Genomic DNA, 23,721 nt, shown 5'->3' with positions numbered 1-23,721 from the left:
GGTTACTCATTTCCACAGGAAAAAAAATCTTTACAAATTAGACACAGTAAATTGGTCTGATAATAGTTCAAAACTGATATCTGAATAGTGTCACTTTATAGATCTCTTTGTAACCAGGAATTTACTCCACAGAATATATTAGATTTGGAAGGTCTGAATGTCACTGACATTATTGGCAGCTGTGTTAACAGTGAAAGGAACGTGCTGTGTATGCCACAGTTATTAAATTTCTCCAGAGACCATGACTCATTTAATCAAATATTCATACCTCTCTGTAAATACACACTGAACAGTGTATCCCCTCAGAGAAAAGGATCCCAGTACAAGCATCCTTTCATGTAAAAACTGCAACAAAAAAATCCTCAGAACATGTGGTCATGTTTTTGAATTTATAATGTATGTAACTCTCTACGCCATTTTCAAAAAGGACATGTGAACCCGTCTGACCGATTGCAAAATGTTCATGGTCACACAATTAAATTAAAAATTATTCTTTCATTGCAACATACCAACCATTTTTAATCTGTAACCAAGAAACTCTCAATGAATTCTCCTTCTGTTCCCCTGTTTACCATCAATTCAATGGACTCAAATACAGATGAAGTAAAGCCAGGCACCAACCTATAACAAGAATTTGTATTTAGCATGACAACAAACCATTGCTTACATTGCCAATTGAACAGTCATAAAAACAGATCTTACATGTGGGTTGTTTCCTGTGGTTTAAGTGCTCAGTGTACAACCCATAAATAGACAGCATTTTCATATTTCTCAGATTCTGTGTCTGCTCGCTTTAAACATGTTTTTAAAATCTGCTTAAAATCTGCCCTTACATTTGTTTGCTGAGATTTTTAATTACATTGATTTTGAAGGTTCCAGGTTCAATGCTGGGCCTGCGTTGAGTTAGTTGGGATCAGTTAGTGGCAAAGCTGTAATTAATCTCAGGATCCTCACTCTTGAAAGGGAAAAATTCAGCCAGTTCCCACTGATGAATACAATCCTGGGTCTCTTGAGAAATGTGTGCCCACATGGACATTGGGTGTGGACAGGATTAGATTATGAACTCCCTCCACCATATGGACACTCAATACATGGTGAGTTAAATATTCTAGGGTTTTCACTCTTCTGTCTCATACTAGAAGATTGATCATGAAAGATATTGAAGCTCATTGTTGCACTGGCACTTAATACTAACTAGAGTTTGGCAAAAACAACATGCTAAATATTCTAGAAACCTGAAATAAAAACAGAAAATAGTGGAAATATTCAGCAGGTTGGGTATCATCTTATGAGTAAAAAGATGTTCTTTCTCTCCACCGACATTGTTTGACCTGCTGAACAGTTCCAACACTTGGTGTTTTTTTTGTAATATAAACAGTAAAGAAAATACAATGGAAAACTAACCTGAATATTTTAAATGAACAGTATTGAGGAAACTTTATCCTGCATCTAATCAATGCTACACCTCATTGGTAAGGCCATGTTGCGAAAACCTCCAAACCATGCTTCAAGTTACCTGACAGCATTTGGTGTTGGCACTGGGTCCCTGAATTAGAAATTGTTCTATTCCCAACACTGACCAGATAGACACAAAATTAATTACCACCCTCCCCCTTAAAAAAATAACCAGACACATACATTATCTTCCATAATCATTAACTGTAAATCCATCAATGTCCTTTTGCAATTGGTCAGACGGGTTCACATGTCCTTTCTAGTGCTTAGAAAATCTATTAAAATAATTTCCACATCAAGAATGTAATATCCTCCCTGAAAATGGATAGGCTGAAGTTCTCAGAATTAGGTCCCATGTTCAGCTTCTATTTGATGCTGATTTTAACTAAATGCAAACCAATCAAAAGCCATAAAATGCTATGTACAAAAATTGTCAGCAAACAATCACATCACTCATGGGAGGGGTGGAGTTGAGAGGTGAGAAGAAAGATGGACATCCTTGATTTTTCAAATCAACCATAACTCCCAGAAATAAATTCTGTACACTTTGATTTTTACCTTTATTCATTCATGGAATATGGGTGACACTAGCAAGGCCAACATTTGTTGCCCATCCTAATTGCCTGTGAACTGAGTTTCAGGCCACATCATTGACAACTTAAGTCAACTAAATTGCTGTAGGTCAGGAGTCACATGTAGACCAGATTGGGTACAATGGCAGCTTTCTTTTTCTAAAGGATGTTAATGAACCAGATGGGTTTTTTGACAATAATCAATTATGATTTCTGAAACTAGCTTTCAATTTAAGATTTATTATTTTAATATAAAATCATTTCCAATGGTGGGATTTGATTCCTTGATCCAGAGCATTATCTTGGGCCTATGGATTAACATTTCAGTGAAATTATGATCAACTACCTTCACTCTCTTTTGTGACGATGCTGCCCCTTTAATTAGGTGATGTTATCCTTGTTTTTCTGAAGAGAAGCCATAAAGGCAGATGTGCCAATTTGTCTGGAATGGTTATTTTGAACAATGGCAAAGGAGTGGCTAGTTCTCCCAGTTCAGGTTTTTGTTAAAGCTTGGTTTAGTTTTTGCAGGAGTCAGGAAATGCCGGGGATCTAGAGAAGCAGCTAAAGTGAAAAGAGGTTCCATGCTTCAACAGAGGTCTTGCCTGGACTTTGTCTCTGAAATCTCAGCTGCCTGTAAGAACCTGTATTTGAATTTACCTTTTGCCAAGGTGTGTACTTATGGGACGTTGCAAAAATTAGAACAGCTTTGTTAACTTGTGATACCACGTCAGTTGGGTTATGAAACGTCGATTCTCCTGCTCTTCTGATGCAGCCTGATCGGTTGTGCTTTCCAGCACCACACCCTCAACTCTAATCTCCAGTATCTGCAGTCCTCACTTTCGCCGTATCATATAAAATTGTTATTCTAAATTCTGTTTTCTTTTGTTAAATGTTTCATCCGTAACATTTAAATAAATTCTGTTTGGTTTAAAGCTGAATGGGTTGACCAACTGCATCACCCCTGGAATATCCATTTTCCAACTGCCTAAACAAAAATAAAAAAATTAGGATCTGGGCTACCTTCTTAAAACATTTTGAAGGATCTGGCCAGGTCCATAATACTTTTAGTATACTTATACTTATTAATAAAGATGCCAAGTGCTGCGTCTTTTAGTTTACCCATAAGAAAAGCCATCAACCCAAAAGCAGAAATGAAAACTATAATTTTAAATTTGGGACAGGCAGCCAGTACAGGTCAACAAGGCTCAGTTAAGTGCAAGTAGCACCTAACAGAGAGCAAAATAAAAAAGTGCATTTTGGATTAAATTTAATTCCTAATGGAGTTAAGACATATTTTATCCCCATTGTGAGTGCAACGGAATTATAGGAGGGGAGGTCCCATAAATGTTAAAGGAGGGGAGGAAGAGGTCAGAGGTCATACTTTACAGCAGTTGAGACCTTGGGTAGAGAGAGGCCATAATGAAATAGCAGAGTTGGCTGTGAAGAAATCTATGTCCAGGATGACATAGAATGGCAGAGAAATGTTTTGGCTATTGCTTAATTACTGGTTCAGTTATCAGTCCCACTGAGATGATCTCTGGTCACTCTTTCTGCTGATCAGTGGCTGTGATGTAGGTTAGAGACTCAGGGAAAATAAAAATATATGAAGAAAATTGAATTAAGAAAAACTGTTAAAATGGGAAAATAAACTCAATATTTACATAATTTTATTTATAATCAATTTAAAAAGTTTATTTTCATTATACATATTCAGAAACTAACATATTAGATAAGATTACATTTCTTATATACAGTAAAATATCTTTGTACTTTTGCAAAATAGTTTTAATTGAACAGCATCTAGTTGTATAATTACAGATTTTTCTGTACATCAGTATTCATGGGCACCCACAGGTGCCAGCACTGACAGGGTAGTCCCACTATATTTACCATGAAATTCCTGTTACAGCAAGACAAATTCCTCACTACTCAATTTCTCTGATTTTCTCCTTGGAACCTCTGAGAGTTGTGCAGCTGTATCAGTTTTCGGCATGCAAAGTTTATCAATATCATAATCTCTAGCATGTCCACTTGAAAAAGTAAACAATGGATACTTCTCCTTGGAAGATGGTGAATTCAGAACCTGAAGTTCAAATAAAAAAAATTCTCAGAATTTGTTTTTTACGTTTTTGAAGCACATTTCATTTCTACAAAGGGTAAGTTATTTTTACTTGTGTCTTTGACATTCTGTCCACCTCAAAAACTGCCGTATTCTGATACCGCTATTAAAACTGGCTTTAGGATTTTTAAAGCTCCATGAAGACAGGCTCAGGGAGATAAAATGGCATGAGAAAACACTATAAGAATGCCAGTGACATGGTCATCCACTAACCAGAGGCCTGTGATCAATTAATGGACTAACTTGACTCTGCAAGTATTTAACTGTTGTCATGACCGTCTCTGTACATGGTAGAATGCTAAGTGAATCCTGGCAGCCCCCTAACAGGTTCTATTGGAAGAGCAGAGCCACCTTTAAAAGCAATGGACAATGGAGCACCCTCTGACAGCAATGGGCATTACTATGGTTCCTGATAAAATCTAGGTGGGTGCACAAGGGATCAGGTTTGGTTTTGCAGCTTGCTGATACTACCAGAGATCCTGCCTCAAAAGTGAGTCATGGTAGAGGTATTAAAACTAAGATTACTTGGGGTGGGAGGGATTCACCATCCTGGCCCTGGCATATTAAATTAGAAAATGTACTTGGCCTTCAACATGAATCTATCAATGTTTCTTGAGTCAACAGCTCTGGGGAGCAGTCCCAGCAGTAGTCTTTTAATTGGCCACTTCTAGCAACAAACTATTCAGGGTTCATGATCATCCATGCTGTTTTTGATCTTAATACACAACAACCAACATCATTAAAAGTTCTGGCTCCAATATATCTTACATTGACTTCTCAGAATTCAGAGATTGTAATTTAGAATAGCAGCCCTGAGCTAATGATTTAGATCAGAAAACTTGGCTAATATTTCCCTATCTGTGTAAAGTTAACCATAACACTTTACCACTGACCATACTCCAATTAGTCAATTTAACAGTAGCTAAACCTGGGAATCTCCTGGGCTGTCTAGCATACCAGAGATTATCACTAAAACAAAGCCACTAAGTTTGTCAGTGTTTACAGTTTAAAATTCCCACAGGCAGACAGTTGGGTTACATCTGCTCACTGCGCATTGATAGAAGGCATTCATACATTTCATATATATGTATTCAGTTGCACAGTGTTGATGACTGACCTCTGATAAAACAATAAGTGATTGAAGAAAGATGATGGCAGTCACTGCTCCTCTTTGATGTCACACATTGAAAGACCACCTGAGTTTTTTTGGATTTCAATTAATAGACCATTGGTCTGAGTATGTGATGTACTTTACGAATTGTAAGGCCACCTTTTTCAGGTATTCTCCCTAGCAAACTAACTTTCTAGTGAAATTTTCAATAGTACAATGCCTATTTGACATTTTGTGCTATGAAATATTAGTGTGCTAACATCAAATCTGCAGGATAACTTGTGTAAAATAACTGTGGATGGTAATAATTAATCAAATTAGGGTTAAATTATGAAAAGGAGTCCCAAATTCTGTCAAATACAAGCTGTACCTGGTGCTAAAAGGTAATGCTCTCAAGTTACAAGAGGATAGAAAAGGAAGCCATGAGAGATTCAAGGATCTTAAAACCAGAAGAAAATTTAAAGATTAGTCAATAACTGAAGTGAATAAGTGAACCAAGTTGGCTTTTTATGGAGGGCTTCGTGCCCTGATTTGAAAGGGAGATTGGGTGTTATTTTAATTTAACTCACCAGCCCTAAACTAAACAAGATAAACTTCAACATCAATTTTACATTCTGCCAAACATGGCTCTTCACTGAAATATAAGGAGAATGTAAAGGCAGCATTTCAATTTTTCATGTTATAAGATTGATTGATTTGTACAGCATGACCAGTTAGAGTAAAGGCAAAAGAGCACAAGTATTACATAAGATACTTTGCAGAAAGCACCTGAGCAACAGTTTGCTAATATTCTGACCACAGTTGAACTACTGTATCTGTTAAATCAATAGTTTTTACATTTAAAATAGCCAATTCTAATTTGTATCCAGAATAGGAACTTGAGAATAAATTAAATTTCTGTACAGTTAAGCACATCTTCATACTCATTAATACAATCACATTTTCCCCATTCAAACTAACTTAAATTATTTCATTTGTGTCGCAAATTAATCAGAACCACACAGTGAAAAGCTTCATTTAAGTCAGAGTGCTAATATAGGTGATTTGCCAAATCTCAATTTATTTTACTTCCAATATTGCCACCTGCTGGTGATAATATGGGACAGCCACATGAAAAATGCTGGAAGGCCAAATCAACGCATTAATATTTATGGTTACTTCAACATTAGACTCTTCATTGACAGAGATAGATTTTGGAATATTGCACTTCAGAAAAGCATAAGTTGGAGAGAAGAGCAACAACAGTAGGATTCAAAAATATAATACTTCAAGAAGTGCGTTGATTGAAGTTTAATATTATGACGTAAATTGACAAAGTTTGCCCAGTCAAACTGCTCATTGAACTTAAGGATTTAAATATCAAGGGATCCAAGTTATGAAAAAGGGAAATGAGGCAGAACTTTCTCACCAATAAGACTTTATTGCCTATGTATAATAAATCAGAAGCATCTCTTGAAGTGAATAATATTAATGTCTTCAAGAAGCAATTATACAAGTTTCTACAGAGGGAAAGGCCGGGGCATAGTGGGAATCTAACAGGGCGTTAGGTACAGTTAGTAGGTTTGCAGATGACACCAAAATTGGAGATGTAGTGGACAGCAAAGAGGGTTACAACAGGATCTGGACCAGATGATCCAATGGGCTGAGAAGTGGCAGATGGAGTTTAATTCAGATAAATGCAAGGTGTTGCATTTTGAGAAAGCAAATCTTAGCAGAACTTATACACTTAATGGTAAGGTCCTAGGGAGTGTTGCTGAACAAAGAGACCCTGGAGAACAGGTTCATAGCTCCTTGAAAGTCGAGTTGCAGGTAGATAGGATAGTGAAGGCGGCGTTTGGTATGCTTTTCTTTATTGGTCAGAGTATTGAGTACAGGAGTTGGGAGGTCATGTTGCAGCTGTACAGGACATTGGTTAGGCCACTGTTGGAATATTGCCTGCAATTCTGGTCTCTTTCCTATCGGAAAGATGTTGTGAAACTTGAAAGGGTTCAGAAAAGATTTACAAGGATGTTGCCAGGGTTGGAGGATTTGAGCTATAGGGAGATGCTGAACAGACAATAGACAATAGACAATAGACAATAGATGCAGGAGTAGGCCATTCTGCCCTTCGAGCCTGCACCGCCATTCAATATGATCATGGCTGATCATTCCTAATTAGTATCCTGTTCCAGCCTTATCTCCGTACCCCTTGACTCCACTATCTTTAAGAGCTCTATCCAATTCTTTCTTAAAAGAATCCAGAGACTGGGCCTCCACTGCCCTCTGGGGCAGAGCATTCCACACAGCCACCACTCTCTGGGTGAAGTAGTTTCTCCTCATCTCTGTCCTAAATGGTCTACCCCGTATTTTTAAGTTGTGTCCTCTGGTTCGGCACTCCCCCATCAACGGAAATATGTTCCCTCCTGCCAGAGTGTCCAATCCTTTCATAAGCCTATACGTTTCAATCAGATCCCCTCTCAGTCTTCTAAACTCAAGGGTATACAAGCCCAGTCGCTTCAGTCTTTCCGTGTAAGGCAATCCTGCCATTCCAGGAATTGACCTCGTGAACCTACGCTGCACTCCCTCAATAGCCAGAATGTCTTTCCTCAAATTTGGAGACCAGAACTGTACACAGTACTCCAGGTGTGGTCTCACCAGGGCCCTGTACAGCTGCAGAAGCACCTCTTTGCTTCTATACTCAATCCCTCTTGTTATGAAGGCCAGCATGCTATTAGCCTTCTTCACGACCTGCTGTACCTGCATGCTTGCCTTCATTGACTGGTGGACAAGAACACCCAGATCTCTCTGAACAGCCCCTTTACCTAATTTGATACCATTGAGGTAGTAATCTGCCTTCCTGTTCGGGGCTGTTTTCCCTGGAGCGTCAGAGGCTGAGAAGTGACCTTATAGAGGTTTACAAAATTATGAGGGGCATGGATAGGATAAATAGACAAAGTCTTTTCCCTGGGATCGCAGAGTCCAGAGCTAGAGGGCATAGATTTAGGGTGAGAGGGGAAAGATATAAAAGAGACCTAAGGGGCAACGTTTTCACACAGACGGTGGGACATGTATGGAATGAGCTGCCAGAGGAGATGGTGGAGGCTGGTACAATTGCAACATTTAAGAGGCATTTGGATGGGTATAGGAATAGGAAGGGTTTGGAGGGATATGGGCAGGGTGCTGGTAGGTGGGACTAGATTGGGTTGGGATATCTGGTCGGCGTGGACTGGTTGGACCGAAGGGTCTGTTTCCATGCTGTACATCTCTATGACTCTAACTATTTCTCTGACTTCTCAGTTCTCTTTTCCAAAGAATTCTTATGAAATTGAAATACAACCATGAGGATTTCAACTCATCACCTTTTGCCCCCAACTTTCAACTGAAAGGATAACATGTCAATGTCTTTTCAGTACACTGCTGGTATTAAACTACAAATAAACAAGATGGACTTGAGAAGTACATTTCTATGAACTGCCTGATTCCCTACACTCAACACCCAACAAAGGATGAACAACAGCCGTCCAATTGACCACATTTTGGCTGATGTGCAGAGTTGGCTTGGTATTGGAATTTTGTTAATATTAATTAAAATGCGCTATAACCAAAGCACAAATGTATTAAAAATGTAGTCATTACAAGCACAACAGTTTAGCAAACCTTTTTATAGCTTCAAAGACAGGTCCTACACTAGATTCAGTGTGGCTATATAATTCCTAAGAATTGTGAGAGAAATATTAAGCTAATGGATACAAGCCCAACAACTGTAAGGTAAAGGTAAAGTCACCACAGTCCTACCAGACCATAAGGCTGCTCTCTCAATAGAAAGAGAGAAGAGAGGTGGTGATTTATCCACGACGGTTGACATTCCTTAGATGAAGGGAGATGTTATTCTCACCCAGCCAATCAGGAATTGACCCACACTGTTGGCAGCAGTCTGCATCACAAATTAGTCATTCAGCCAACTGAGCTAACTGACCTCCCCAGAGTTTAGATCAGAGTGGTGCTGGAAAAGCACAGCAGGTCAGGCAGCATCCGAGGAGCAGGAAAATCGACGTTTCGGGCAAAAGCCCTTCATCAGGAATAGAGGCAGGAAGCCTCCAGGGTGGAAAGATAAATGGTGGGGTGCTGGGGAGAAGGTAGCAAAGAGTACAATAGGTGAATGGGGGTGGGGATGGAGGTGATAGGTCAGAGAGGAGGGTGGAGCAGATAGATGGGAAGGGAGATTGGCAGGTAGGACAGGTCATGAGGACAGTGCTGAGCTGGAAGGTTGGAACGGAGGTAAGGTGGGGGAGGGGGGGAAATGAAGAAACTGGTGAAGTCCACATTGATGCCCTGGGGTTGAAGTGTTCCGAGGCAGAAGCTGAAGCGTTCTTCCTCCAGGTGTCCGGTGGTGCATGTCCTCGGCAGAGTGGGATGGGGAGTTGAAATGTTGGGTCACAGGGCAGTGTAGTTGATTGATGCGGATGTCCTGGAGATGTTCCCTGAAGCGCTCTGCGAGGAGGTGTCCAGTCTCCCCAATGTAGAGGAGACCGCATCGGGAGCAACGGATAGAATAAATGACATTGGTGGATGTGCAGGTGAAACTTTGATGGATGTGGAAGGTTCCTTTGGGGCCTTGGATGGAGGTGAGGGAGGAGGTGTGGGCGTAGGTTTTGCAATTCCTGCGGTGGCAGAGGAGTGTGCCAGGATGGGAGGGTGGTTTGTTGGAGGGCGTGGACCTGACCAGGTAGTCACGGAGGGAATGGTCTTTGCAGAAAGTGGAAAGGGGTGGGGAGGGAAATATATCTCTGGTGGTGGGGTCCGTTTGGAGGTGGAGGTGGACCATCTCTGACACCTCCCTCCCCTTTCTGGACCTCTCCATCTCCATTAATGACGACTGACTTGACACTGGCGTTTTGTTTACAAAACAGCTAACTGGATTACACCTCTTCCCACCCTACCTCCTGCAAAAATGCCATCCCGTATTCCCAATTCGCCGTATCTGCTCCCAGGAGGACCAGTTCCACCACAGAACACACCAGATGGCCTCCTTCTTTAGAGATCGCAATTTTCCTTCTCACGTGGTTGAAGATGCCCTCCAACGCATTTCATCCATATCCCGCACCTCCGCCCTCAAGCACCACACCTCCAAGCGTAACAAGGACAGATGCCCCTGGTCCTCACTCTCCACCCTACTAACCTTTGCATAAACCACATCATCTGCTGACATTTCCACCACCTCCATTAAGCCACCTGCAGATTTCTTTACTTCAAGCTTAACAACAGTTTTTATATACTTAGAACATAGAACATATCAGTGCAGTACAGGCCTTTCGGTCCTTGATGCTGTGCTATCCTGTGAAACCAATCTGAAGCCCATCTAACCTACACTATTCCATTCACATCCACATGTTTATCCAATGACCATTTAAATACCCATAAAGTTGGCAAGTCTACTGCTGTTGCTGGCAGGTTGTTCCACGCCCTTATTACTCTGAGTAAAGAAACTAGCTCTGACATCTGTCCTGTATCTATCACCCCTCAATTGAAGCTATGCCCCCTCGTGCTGGCTATCACCATCCGAGGAAAAAGGTTCTCACTGTCTACTTGATGTAACTCTCTGATTACCTTATACGTCCCAATTAAGTTACCTCTAAGTCTTTTTCTCTCTAATGAAAACAGCCACAAGTCCCTCAGCCTTTCCTTATTAGAGTTTCCCTCTGTACCTAGACAACATCCTTTCCAAAGCCTCCATATCCTTCTTATAATGCAGTGACCAGAACTGCACATAATATCGAAGCCCCACAGAATCTAAACAAAGCCACATCAGTCTTGAGATTTGTTGTCAGGAGGAACAGATACCTTGCTGGTATAAACTTTCATATCAGAGACGACACAGAAATAATTACAAAATCTGGCAGACTCCACGGGAAGGGGATGAATGGCAATGGGAAATAGAAAATCTCACACTGGCTCCACCCACCTCCCCTCTCCTCCCAGGAGGGGCTCAATGGTGTTGGATGTTTGGAACCTCTCTCGTTGCAGCTGGACCTCCTCAGAGCAGCTGAATGTGCGCTAACAACATCAGCACTGCACAGTGCCCAGATCCCCAACACACATGCAAGAATACCTTCCTTTCCGAGGAGGGCGAGAGACTAACATCTGACTGCAGCACTGAAACATCTGTGTGTCTCCCTGAGCGGACAGTTCTGACAAGACAGTGACACTGCAGGATGGGCTGAAGGGGGCTCTGACAACCAGCTGGCATGCTGCCCAAATCAGAAGTCTAAAACCAGCCTCATTACGCTAAACATGCAAATATTCTCTCAGTGTCTTATTTGTCAGGAAACATCCAACTGTCTTCTCGCTTCACACTGCCAACCTTAGAGCAGACAAAACACAGTCTGACTGTCTGATAATGACGTTATATATTCATTCATGGGATATGGGTACCATTGGCCAAGCCAGCATTAAATGCCCATCCCGAATGGCCCCATGAGGTAGGTTGGTGCTGACCTGACTCCTTGGGGTATCTGTATTGAACTGTGTAGTTTTCCTGCACAGTGCCACAGGACAGTTAAGAGTCACCCCCATTGCTGCCGGTCTGGAGTCACGTGTGGGCCACATCAGGTGAGGGTGGCAAATTTCCGTCCTTCTTTTTGAAATATTTGTGAAGAAATATTTGTGAAGGAACACTTCAGCTTATTTCAATAACAATTCTTAAGACTCACCTTTGTTACTTCATCAATTATTTTGTCAAAATCAGCTTCACTGTGTGAATAAAACCCTATTGTGCAGCTGGGATCCATCTTACTAAATGGCATCTTTTTCGGAGAAGGACAGTGATATGACTGAAAGTACAAAGTAGCAGAATGAGTCTATCAGAAAAAAGGTTCCACTGATTCAAGAATATTTATACAGTACTATTAATGTAACCAAATCATCTGAACCACAGAACCGTGGAAAACAAAAAACTCTTATGGCACAGAACCATAGAAAACAAAAAATATTATGGCACAGAAAGAGACCATTCAGCAAAAGGCACACTAAGACTAACATTGATTAGTTTGATATCATTACATGCAGCTTCACCTTTCTTTACACAATATGCATTGTTCTGCAGAAAGCGCACTTCATAACACAGACATTACAACACACATTCTATAACTGACTTTCGATAGAACACAATATAAAAACCTTATGCAGGGCAGTGTTATTAATAAAAAAGATTCAGTAAATTGGACACTATTAGGACTTAAGCTCCAGTATAACAAGGCAAATCAGATGAAAGGCTCTTTTCATTTTTCTCACTAAAAATCACACGTAAAAACACCCTTAAGCTGGTTTCAAACCAGCTCCTGATCAGTATATGCTGTATGTATTGAACGATATGTTATTTAGCATTGACCTCATTCAGAAAGGATACAATGGCTAAAGTGCTAAATGGAAGTTATGCACTGGTAGAATAGGATGCTTGCGAAGTCAACAGCTTATAGAGGAAACTGTAATCTCCATCTTACTTGCACTGTACCTTATGTATAGAAGAGCCTGAAAATGAAATGCATTCCATTTGACTATCACGACAATAAAAATGTTCCTTATCAAGTTTAGAAAGAATTTACAAAAAGCAATAGCTCAAAAAGCAGTTCAATTGCACATTATTGGTGAGGAAGGCAAGCTTTTACCAGCCATTGAGTGAGTTGTCCAATTGCTGAGTGGAGGCACAGCAACCAATTTGAATAATTAAAGGTCTAATTGACAGTGATTTTGACAGGTCTCTCAGGGACTCTGGGGAGGCTCTAGAGCCCAATGTAGGGGCCCACAACAACAATAGTGCTGCTCCTGTGATCCCATGCAGTTGCTGGTCTTGGCAGTAAAGTGAACTGGGTCGTGAGTGTAGTGCTGGAAAAGCACAGCAGGTCAGGCAGCATCTGAGGAGCAAGAGAATCGATGTTTTGGGCATAAGCCCTTCATCAGGGATGAGGTTTGTGGATCGGGGCGGGGGCGGGGGGTGAGGTTGGGAGCAAGGTAGCTGGGAAAGGGATAAGTGGATGAAGGTGAGGGAGAAGGTGATTGGCCAGACGGGGTAGTGATCGACAAGTCCGAGTTGGAGGCTTGGGACTGGTCTAATGTGGGGAGAGGGGAAAATGAGGAAGCTCGTTGACGGAGTAGGGAGGGGGAGTTGAAGTATTCAGTCACGAGGGGTGGTGTTGGTGGGTGCAAGTGTCCCAGAGATGTTCTCCAAAAAGATCCACAAGAAGGCGTCCTGTCTCCCTGATGTCGAGGAGACCACACTGGGTGCAACGGATGCAGTAGATGACATTGGTAATGTGGAGGCGGCCCAGGACCTGCATGTCCTAGGCCTCCTCCACCACTAAACTGTTACCACCCGACTCCTGGAGGAGTAACACCTCATATTCCGCCATGGGACCCTTCGACCACAAAGGATAAGTGTGGATTTCAACAGCTTCCCTCCCCCCACATTATCCCAGTCCCAAGCCTCCAACTTGGCACAGCCCTCTGGACCTGTCCATCACTCTCCCCTCTGACCTATCACCTCCTCCCTCACCTTCATCCACCTATCGCTTTCCCAGCTACCTTCTTCCCCAACCCCAGCCCCCTCCCATTTATCTCTCAGCCCCGACCCACAAACCTCATTCCTGATGAAGGGCTTATGCCCAAAATATCGATTCTACTACTCCTCGGATCCTGCCTGACCTGCTGTGCTTTTACAGCACTACACTCTCGACTCTGAGCTCCAGTGTCTGCAGTACTCAATTTCTCCTAGTAAAGTGAACTGTACCCTTTCCCACTTGCTTCAAAACGGAGGTATCCTCTTTTTCTTTCTGTGTCTGAACTGTATCCACTTATTTGGTTAAGTCTGCAGAGCTGTCAGCCCTCCAGCTGGTCTAGAACCATAGCAAACTAACTGCCTGCCAAAGTAGGCTCAGGATCCACATTTGGTCCTGACATCTATCCTCAATGGTAAATGCCAACCTTTGTTTTAATTTCAACTAAGATAGAATTGTTTTATTTATTTTAGGAATAAAATGTACTTTGGTTAAAAAAATTCAATCAAATCAAAAAGGACAAAAATAACGTAAACGTTTCACACAACACACAAAACTTCACCTCAAGAGGAAAATCCTTCGCTGTGACATCCACAAATGACTGACAGTAATGAGGGTCCATGTAGATCAAACTATCATCTTGAAGGACCAAACAGAACACAAGAAATTCAAAAATATATAATGAGAATCCTCCAAACTTATCATGACAGTTTGTAGAATAATTAATGTCCACCACATCATGTTGCTAATAGTTTGCTGTTTGAACTCTATTTTCAAGTAAGATTGCATTTTGAGCTGTCAAATTGCACCGCCTAGGAAAACGTTTACGTAGTATCTTCAATCTTATTTAAGAAATCTTTATAAAACATCATTAAAAGAACTGTATATAGCTGAGCCAAAGTTCGAATTCAAGGCAGCTGGTCTTAAAATATCTCTAAGCCTTTGGAACAAAAGAAGTCAGCTATTATCCAGTGACTCATGGTGAAAAAACTCACATGCAAAGATGTAAAGAAAGAATGAGTTCTGTCTTAGTTGACGAACATGTAGACATTGATAACTCATGTAAAGCATTGGAAGCAACAGTTTGCATGTTACAAGTTTAGAATCTTGCTTTAGACATTTCCTGAGGCAATATAATGCTGGTCACCCTCATAAGTGGTCCATGCAGTTTGGGGATCCTGTACTGATGTAAAACTTTGTAAACAACTGAGATATGAGGCATGGTAAATAATACTGGAGGAACAAAGGAAGTTTCAAAGATGACTGAATGCGCAAAAAAGTGGCAGATGGAATTTAATGCCAATAAATGTGAATTTTAAAAATTTTGTTAAAGAAGTAAAATAATTACAATTTGAATTTGAAAGATGAGAGGATTTGTGGCAGCAGTGGCACAGGGAGTCAGGTTCACAAGAGATTAAAAACTAAAATGGATAGGCTATAAAAAGCTAATGGAATACTGAGTTTTATAGCAAGGGGTATAGAATATAAAAATTGAAATATAACAGTGAATTTATTTAAAAACTTAAGACTACAGTTGGAGTACTGAGTGCAGTTTTAAGCTTCAAATTTAAGGAAGAATATTTGGGCAAAAAAAATTCACCAGGAAGCTGCCTGGTCTGATAAAATTCAAACACAAAGATTTAGAAAAAATTGGGACCACTTACATTAAAACAGAGGTTAGGTGGTGTTTTAATAGATGCACTTATTATTGAGAAACAATGTGGCAGAATTGATAGAAACATGATGTTTATATTGAGTTGGAGGCAGCTGAAATGAGGGGACATAGGTACAAGATTAAATAGAGACTATTTAGGATAAAAAGGAGAAATTTCTTTTTATACAGAAAGAAACTGGACTATGAAATGTTATCAATGTTTGTGATTGAAGTTGAGATTATGTCAACATTTAAAATAGGTTAGATATGTGGCTTAAATAAATGGATACTGGAACAAGTCCAGATCATGGGATTTGAATTTGTTCATGTGGAGGATAAGCACCAACAAAAGATTGGTTGTGTGAACAGTTGGCTTGTATTTTATGATTTTAATATAAATTGATAGCCAATATCCAATTATTTAATTGTGTAATCCAAGTAGGTAAACAACAGCGTTCAGAGACAATATGAACTAATGCAGGCCATTCAGCCCCTTGAGTCTGTTCCACCATTCAAATAAATTATCCCAACACAGGTTCAGAAGAGGAATGAGCAACGTTGGAAATGCAAAGCAGAAAATCAGTGACTGATTGAAGAAGGCAGAGGATATAGACTACAATACAGACAAATGGATTTACTATTGCCTAATGGTATAGATTTCAATTCAGGAATTTTAGCAAACAAGACAGATTAGCTAAAGGCACATTTAAATATTCAGAAGGATTATATCATAGGTCTTACTGAAAGATGGCTTAAAGAAGGAAAATACAGCAGCGCAATATTCCTTGTTAAAGAATTTTGAGATGAGACTAACAGATGGATAAAAACAAAAAGGGTTGCAACATTGGTTAAAAGAACAATTACAACTGTAAAGGGGATGATAAGCTAGAAAGATCATCAACAAGTCCATACGATGAACTAAAGAACAAAAAGGGACAATCACATTTCTTGGAGTGTACGGTAGACTTCCAAACAGTCAGATTAAAAAAAAGAGAATAAACATTGACAGCCTTTTAAAGGAACACCAATGATACAGCAGTGATTGTAGGTGGGCTCAAATGCTCTAACATTATTTAGGATCGAATCAGTATAAATGGAAAAGATGTAGGATTCTCAAAATGTGTGAAGAATAACATTTTGAACTAGAATATAGCATGCCCAAAAAGAAAAGGAGGGGTTCTGGACTGAGTTTTAGGGAATGGAGCTGAGCAGATTGGAAGGATATTATTGGGAGAATAATTCAGTGGTAGCAATCAGATTTTGCATCATCATAGAATAGGACAGAAATAAGCCTGGAGTAAAAGTTCATAATTGGAGAAAGCCAATTTTACTGGGGTGTGATGAAATTGAGTAACTACAGTCAGCATAAGCCTGGCGGTAAGCAAATTACTGGGAAAAAAAAATTGAATGACAGTACCATTCATTTAGGAAGAGATAGTTTATAATCAAGGACAACTAAAATTAACTCTAAAAAGATTAAAAATTAAAAACACATTATTTGTATATGCAGCCAACAACTTTGTTTCCATTCACCATTTAAAAAAAAACTTTAATTGCATTTTGTTCCTGACTAATACAGTATTTGTGAACCATTTAAAGTCATTTATTTCTTCCTTTGTTGTGTCAATGTTCCCACCATACATTTTGGAGGTCAAAATAGAAAAAAAAAAATTGCCAATTAATTTAAAACCCATTTTTCAAAAATTCATGCCAAAACAATTAGAACTAAAATGGTTGTGAAGAGGACAGAATAACATTTTAACATATTTCTCAATCTTTAACAGAAAGTTACTGCTAAATGTATGGTTGTCAGTGAGCACTGGAAGAAGAGCACACTCTTCATGAATAAACTCATTTACAATCTAATAGGCAACAACACTGGTCTTTTTTGGTTGCATTAAATCTGTAAATATTATTTGTCTTGATATATTGTTTTGTAGACTAAAATTAGCTCTGCTTTATAAAGTTCTTAGAGCCACTGCAAAATTATTAAATCATTTTGTTCAATTTTTATGTAATAACAATAGAATTCATACCAAAATATATTACAAAATGTTGGCTTTTTTTGCATGATGTCATTATGCAAGAAATTATGTTTAGACATTCTACCCTCTCATTCCATCATGACAACAGCTAGTCCCTTTGCATTTACAGCACTGAAGCAAATGACAGACTTGCGAGGTAAACATTGCTATGTTAAGAAGTGAATATCTCAATGTTGTCACTATGTTCATTTAGAACATTAGAACTCATACTCTGTTGGGAAAATAGAACTTATGCAAAAGCACATGGAAATTTTATGTAATAACAAAACCACTGTCAATATCCTAATATATCACACAATACAAACACACTGTTACAACACAAAAGGGGAAATCTATAGTTACATTGCTGAGTATTTGCAAAAACAAAATCACAGTAATTAAAATTCACAAACCTTGAAATCCCACAAAGTAGAAAGATTGTTTTGGCTTTCCACCAATAATTCCAACGCAGAACTCAAGACTCAAGATCCCCTATTTAAAAAAATTGAATCTTTTTAAGGGTATGTTTTTCTTTGTCCAACTCATGCCAAATATACCAATTTTTTTTCTAAATCAGGAAAAAGGTGAAGACAGTTCTATTTTCAATCCTACCCAAATTTCTTAATCTAACCAATTTGCACATCTTTCGAACTGATAAAAATGCAAGTTTTCACTTGGTGAGGTAGAACAGATATGGTGTAATATTACTATATAACGTAACACAGGTGATAATGGATCAGCAGCCTGTTACACATTTCTCCTGACTTTTATCTCCATTGCCTTGAATTAAATCAGGATGTGCAAGAAAGGCTATTGATTTGCTGTTACCTAGCTTACTCTATCGCACCTATGAAGGCTACTTCAGCCACAGTCATTGGACAAACCAACAAGCAGACTACTTCCCACAGTAAAGAAAATACCCAACTTCCAAGTCCCTCTGCTCATCACCCGAATGAGGTTGAACACAATACTTTTCAGTATCCTATTTCTGAAATAAAGAGACGCCTGCTGTGAAATGTGGGCTGCTCTCAAGACATTCCAACAGATGGTTCTAGTGAAGATATGGGTATCAATCAAACATCCACTGCTCGTTAATTGTCTAGATGATAATAGGTTGCAAATAAATTAAAGGTATATTAAAACAAAGCTTCCCCCTTCAAATTCCCTCTTTTGCTCAATGATTCTGAGTTAAGGACATAAGAAATAGGAGCAAGAGAAGACTATATAGTCTGCTGAGCCTGTTCCATCATTCAATATGATCAAAGTTAGCACTGCTGCCTCACAGCACCAGGGTCCCAGGTTCGATTCCAGCCTCGGGTGACTGTCTGTGTGGAGCTTACACATTCTCCCAGGGTCTGTGTGGGTTTCCTCCAGGTGCTCCGGTTTTGTCCCACAGTCCAAAGATGTGCAGGTTAGGTGAACTGGCCATGCTAAATTGCCCATAGTGTTAGGTGCATTAGTCAGAGGGAAATGGGACTGGGTGGGATACTCTGCGGAGGGTCAGTGTGGACTCATTGGGCAGAATGGCCTGTTTCCACACTGTAGGGAATCTAATATAAAAAAGCTCATCTTCAGCTTCAACTACACTTTCCCACTTGCTCCCCATATCTCTTAAGTCTCAGAGACACCAAAAATCTACCTCAGTCTTAATGGTATATCCACAACTCTCTGGGGTAGAGAATTCTAAAGTCTCACAACCCTTTGACTGAAGAGTTGCTGAGCTATGAGCCAAGTGCTGAAAAATGGGATTAGAACATATGAATGTTTAATGATTGACACAGACATGATGGGCTGAAGAGACTTGCTCCATGCTGTTAAAAAATCTATAAAGGGATTTCTCCTCACCTCAGTCCACTTAACTTAGGTCCCTATTCTGAAACTGTGGCCCCATGACATACATTCCTCAGTCAAGGGAAATGATCTGAGTGTCTGTCCTGGTATGTAAATCATAATCTTGACTGTATTACAATGAAATCAACTCTCATTCTACTAAGATATGAAGAATATAGAAACAATTTACTTAGCCTTAATCACATGACAATCCCTAGAGGGGCCACTCTAGCAAAACTTATGATGTACCGCCTCTAATGAGAGCATTTTCTTCATTATAATTTCACACTGTATTCCAGGTGTGGCTCACCAAAGTTCCATCCAATTGCAGCAAGATGTTTTTATTCTTGTACTCAAAATCTCGCTATGAAGGCAAACAGGCTATTTGCTTTCCCAATTACTTGTTATACACACAAGCTTTTGTACTCCTTGTACAAGAACATTTACAAGTTTAATACCTTGAAAACATATTTTGGCTTTCTATACACAAAACCAAAGTGAATAATCTCACATTTCAGCTTGGTGCCCAATCACTAAACCTGCTCAAAGAGAAAAACAACTGGGGTTGCTGGGAATTAGAAACAAAAATAGAAATTTCAGGAAAAACACAGGAAATCTGGCAGCATCTGTGGAGTGAAAGCAGAGTTAACATTTCGGGTTCAGTGACCTTCAGAACTAAACCTGTTTACATAATTTTACAGAATCTCTGTGTCCTCTCCATAGTTTGTATTCCCAAGTAGCTTTAAAATGTCAACAAAATTAGATATCATATTCTCAAGTCTTTTCATCTGAGTTGCTAATATGGACTGTACATAGCAAGCCCCACCACTAAACTTTGCAGCAAATCAATAGCTACAGCCTCAAAAAGGGCCCATTTGCACAAGTCTCTACTTCCCATCTGTTGACCAATTCTTTATTCATCCAAAATCTTTAAGCCCATACTCTGTGCATTAACTTTTTTTGATACATTTTATTGAATATCTTTTTGAAATTTGAATACAAGATCTGCTGGTTTCACTTTGTAACGAACATGCTTAAAAAAAATGTTAACTTATACACCAATATAAAATGTAAATTATCAGTGAGAGGTGCTAGACTTGAAATATTATTTGTTTCTCTCTCCACAGCTACCAGCAGATCTGCTGGGTTTCTCCATCACTTTCTATTTTTATATCAGGTTTCCAGCACCTTCTGTTTTTAATCTACTTTTAATTTACAGTGCAGGTTGTGCCCTGCTAATTTAGCAAACTTAGCAGGGCAACCTCAGTAGTCTATTATCCAAAATATGTCCAGTTTAAGATACACCCACAAAGATTCCCTATTGTGCAATTTTGATGTCCATTTAAAAAAGTCAATACTTCTTATCAAATGATTAAATGCTAGTTGCTGATCTAGTTTACTACTAGTTACACATTGGATATACTAATCAAGTGTCCTGGTTAGACCCCTTTCTCTGTCACTCTCAGTATTCTAGGTGCTGGTATTCTGAAGCACATACACGATGCTGTCTTTCTTCAGCACCAACACCTCATCCTCCTTTGGAAAACCAATGGCTAAGGCAGTCAGAAAGAGCAGGCGGACAGGCCATATGTTGGGGTTTGGTCTCATTGTGAGGGGATGGCACCAGCCAGAAGCCCACACGACCTCCCATGCTCTGGCAAATTCCCTGGTCTGGCAAAGGTTCAATCCCAAAACTACTGGATTATGAGCACAAATTATAGCTAGTTTTCATTCTCAAAAAGCTCTTTGAGTCAATCAATCAGTCAGGGCAGGCAGGGACAAGGTAGGACTAATAAATTAAACTGCATTTATTTCAATGCAAGGGGCCTAACAGGGAAGGCAGATGAACTCGGGGCATGGTTAGGAACATGGGACTGAGATATCATAGCAATTACAGAAACATGGCTTAGGGATGGGCAGGACTGGCAGCTTAATGTTCCAGGATACAAATGCTACAGGAAGGATAGAAGGGAGGCGAGAGAGGAGGGGGAGTGACATTTTTGATAAGGTATAGCATTACAGCTGTGCTGAGGGAGGATGTTCCCGGAAATACATCCAGGCAAGTTATTTGGGTGGAACTGAGAAATAAGAAAGGGATGATCACCTTATTGGTATTGTATTATAGACCACCTAATTCTTTGAGGGAAATTGAGAAACAAATTTGTAAGGAGATCTCAGCTATCTGTAAGAATAGTAGGGTGGTTATGGTAGGGGATTTTAACTTTCCAAACATTGACTGGGACTTCCATAGTGTTAAAGGTTTAGATGGAGAGGAATTTGTTAAGTGCATATAAGACAATTTTCTGATTCGGTATGTGGATGTACCTACTAGAGAAGGTGCAAAACCTGACCGACTCTTGGGAAATAAGGCAGGGCAGGTGACTGAAGTGTCAATGGGGGAGCACTTTGGGGCCAGCGACCATAATTCTATTAGATTTAAAATAGTGATGGAAAAGGATAGACCAGATCTAAAAGTTGAAGTTCTAAATTGGAGAAATGCAATTTCGACAGTATTAGGCAAGAACTTTCGAAAGCTGATTGGGGGCAGCTGTTTGCAGGTAAAGGGACGGCTGGAAAATGGGAAGCCTTCAGAAATTAGATAACGAGAATCCAGAGAAAGTATATTCCTGTCAGGATGAAAGGGAAGGCTGTTAGGTATAGGGAATGCTGGATAACTAAAGAAAGTGAGGGTTTGGTTAAGAAAAAGAAGGAAGCATATGTAAGGTATTGACAAGATAGTTCGAGTGAATCCTAAGAAGAGTATAAATGAAGTAGGAAAATACTTAAGAGGGAAATCAGGAGGGCAAAAAGGGAACATGAGATAGCTTTGACAAATAGAATTAAGGAGAATCCAAAGGGTATTTGCAGATACATTAACGACAAAGGGGTAACTAGGGAGAGAATAGGGCCCCCCAAAGATCAGCAAGGTGGCCTTTGTGTGGAGCTGCAGAAAATGGGGGAGATACTAAATGATTATTTTGCATCAGTATTTACTGTGGAAAAGGATATGGAAAATATAGACTGTAGGGAAATAGATGGTGACATCTTGTAAAATGTCCAGATTACAGAGGAGGAAGTGCTGGATGTCTTGAAATGGGTAAAAGTGGATAATTCCCAGGACCTGATCAGGTGTACCCGAGAACTCTGTGGGAAGCTAGAGAAGTGATTGCTGGGCCTCTTGCTGAGATATTTGTATCATCGATAGTCACAGGTGAGATTAGATTAGATTACTTACAGTGTGGAAACAGGCCCTTCAGCCCAACAAGGCCACACTGACCCGTCGAAGCGCAACCCACCCAGACCCATTCCCCTACATTTATCCCTTCATCTAACATAACGGGCAATTTAGCATGGCCAATTCACCTAACCTGCACATTTTTGGTCTGTGGGAGGAAACCGGAGCACCCGGAGGAAACCCACGCAGACACGGGGAGAATGTGCAAACTCCACAGTCAGTCACCTGAAGCGGGAATTGAACCCGGGTCTCTGGTGCTGTGAGACAGCAATGCTAACCACTGTGCCACCATGCCGCCCACAAAGGTGAGTTGCCGGAAGACTGGAGGTTGGCTAATGTGGTGCCACTGTTTAAGAAGGGTGGTAAGGACAAGCCAGGGAACTATAGACCAGTGAGCCTGACCTTGGTGGTGGGTAAGTTGTTGGAGGGAATCCTGAGGGACAGGATGTACATGTATTTGGAAAGGCTAGGACTGAGTAGGGATAGTCAACATGACTTTGTGCGTGGGAAATCATGTCTCACAAACTTGACTGAGTTTTTTGAAGAAGTAACAAAGAGGATTGATGAGGGCAGAGCAGTAGATGTGATCTATATGGACTTCAGTAAGGCGTTCAACAAGGTTCCCCATGGGAGACTGATTAGCAAGGTTAGATCTCATGGAATACAGTGAGAACTAGCCATTTGGATACAGAATGGCTCAAAGGTAGAAGATAGAGGGTTAAGACCCTGGTGGAGGGTTGTTTTTCAGACTGGAGGCCTGTGACCAGTGGAGTGCCACAATGATCTGTGCTGGGTCCACTACTTTTTGTAATTTACATAAATGATTTGGATGCGAGCATGAGGTACAGTTAGTAAGTTTGCAGATGACACCGAAATTGGAGGTGTAGTGGACAGTGAAGAGGATTACCTCAGATTACAACAGGATCTTGACCAGATGGGCCAATGGGCTGAAAAGTGGCAAATGGAGTTTAATTCAGATAAATGCAAGGTGCTGCATTTTGGGAAAGCAAATTTTAGCAGCACTTATACACTTAATGGTAAGGTCCTATGGAGTGTTGCTGAACAAAGAGACCTTGGAGTGCAGGTTCATAGCTCCTTAAAAGTGGAGTCGCAGATAGATAGGATAGTGAAGGCGGCGTTTGGTATGCTTTCTTTTATTGGTCAGAGTACTGAGTACAGGCGTTGGGCGGTCA

The 23,721-nt window shown here is 40.1% G+C and overlaps 1 protein-coding gene across 4 annotated transcripts in view; it reads right to left on the bottom strand.

Annotated features, from left to right (window-relative positions):
- atg4c (autophagy related 4C, cysteine peptidase) overlaps window positions 1-23,721 on the bottom strand; it is a 58,285-nt gene that overhangs the window by 4,176 nt on the left and 30,388 nt on the right. Inside the window, exons 8-12 of one of the 4 annotated variants that reach the window (XR_011961123.1) lie at window positions 17,877-17,955; window positions 14,348-14,424; window positions 11,947-12,066; window positions 3,918-4,110; window positions 514-621 (exon numbers count right to left, since the gene is read on the bottom strand). Coding sequence is in view for 2 of the 4 variants with exons in the window: in XM_072574036.1 (XP_072430137.1) it covers window positions 3,931-4,110; window positions 11,947-12,066; window positions 14,348-14,424; window positions 17,877-17,955 (456 nt within the window). In the remaining 2 variants the exon portion in view is untranslated. Of the gene's footprint in view, window positions 1-513; window positions 622-3,756; window positions 4,111-11,946; window positions 12,067-14,347; window positions 14,425-17,876; window positions 17,956-23,721 lie in introns of those variants that run through there. The other 3 variants (XR_011961124.1, XM_072574036.1, XM_072574035.1) reach the window with 3 other exon arrangements.

This window comes from Chiloscyllium punctatum, chromosome 7 (assembly GCF_047496795.1).
Source record: "Chiloscyllium punctatum isolate Juve2018m chromosome 7, sChiPun1.3, whole genome shotgun sequence".
Taxonomy (NCBI): domain Eukaryota; kingdom Metazoa; phylum Chordata; class Chondrichthyes; order Orectolobiformes; family Hemiscylliidae; genus Chiloscyllium; species Chiloscyllium punctatum.
Note: the sequence above shows the minus strand (reverse complement) of the source record. Positions and strands in the feature narration are given on the sequence as shown.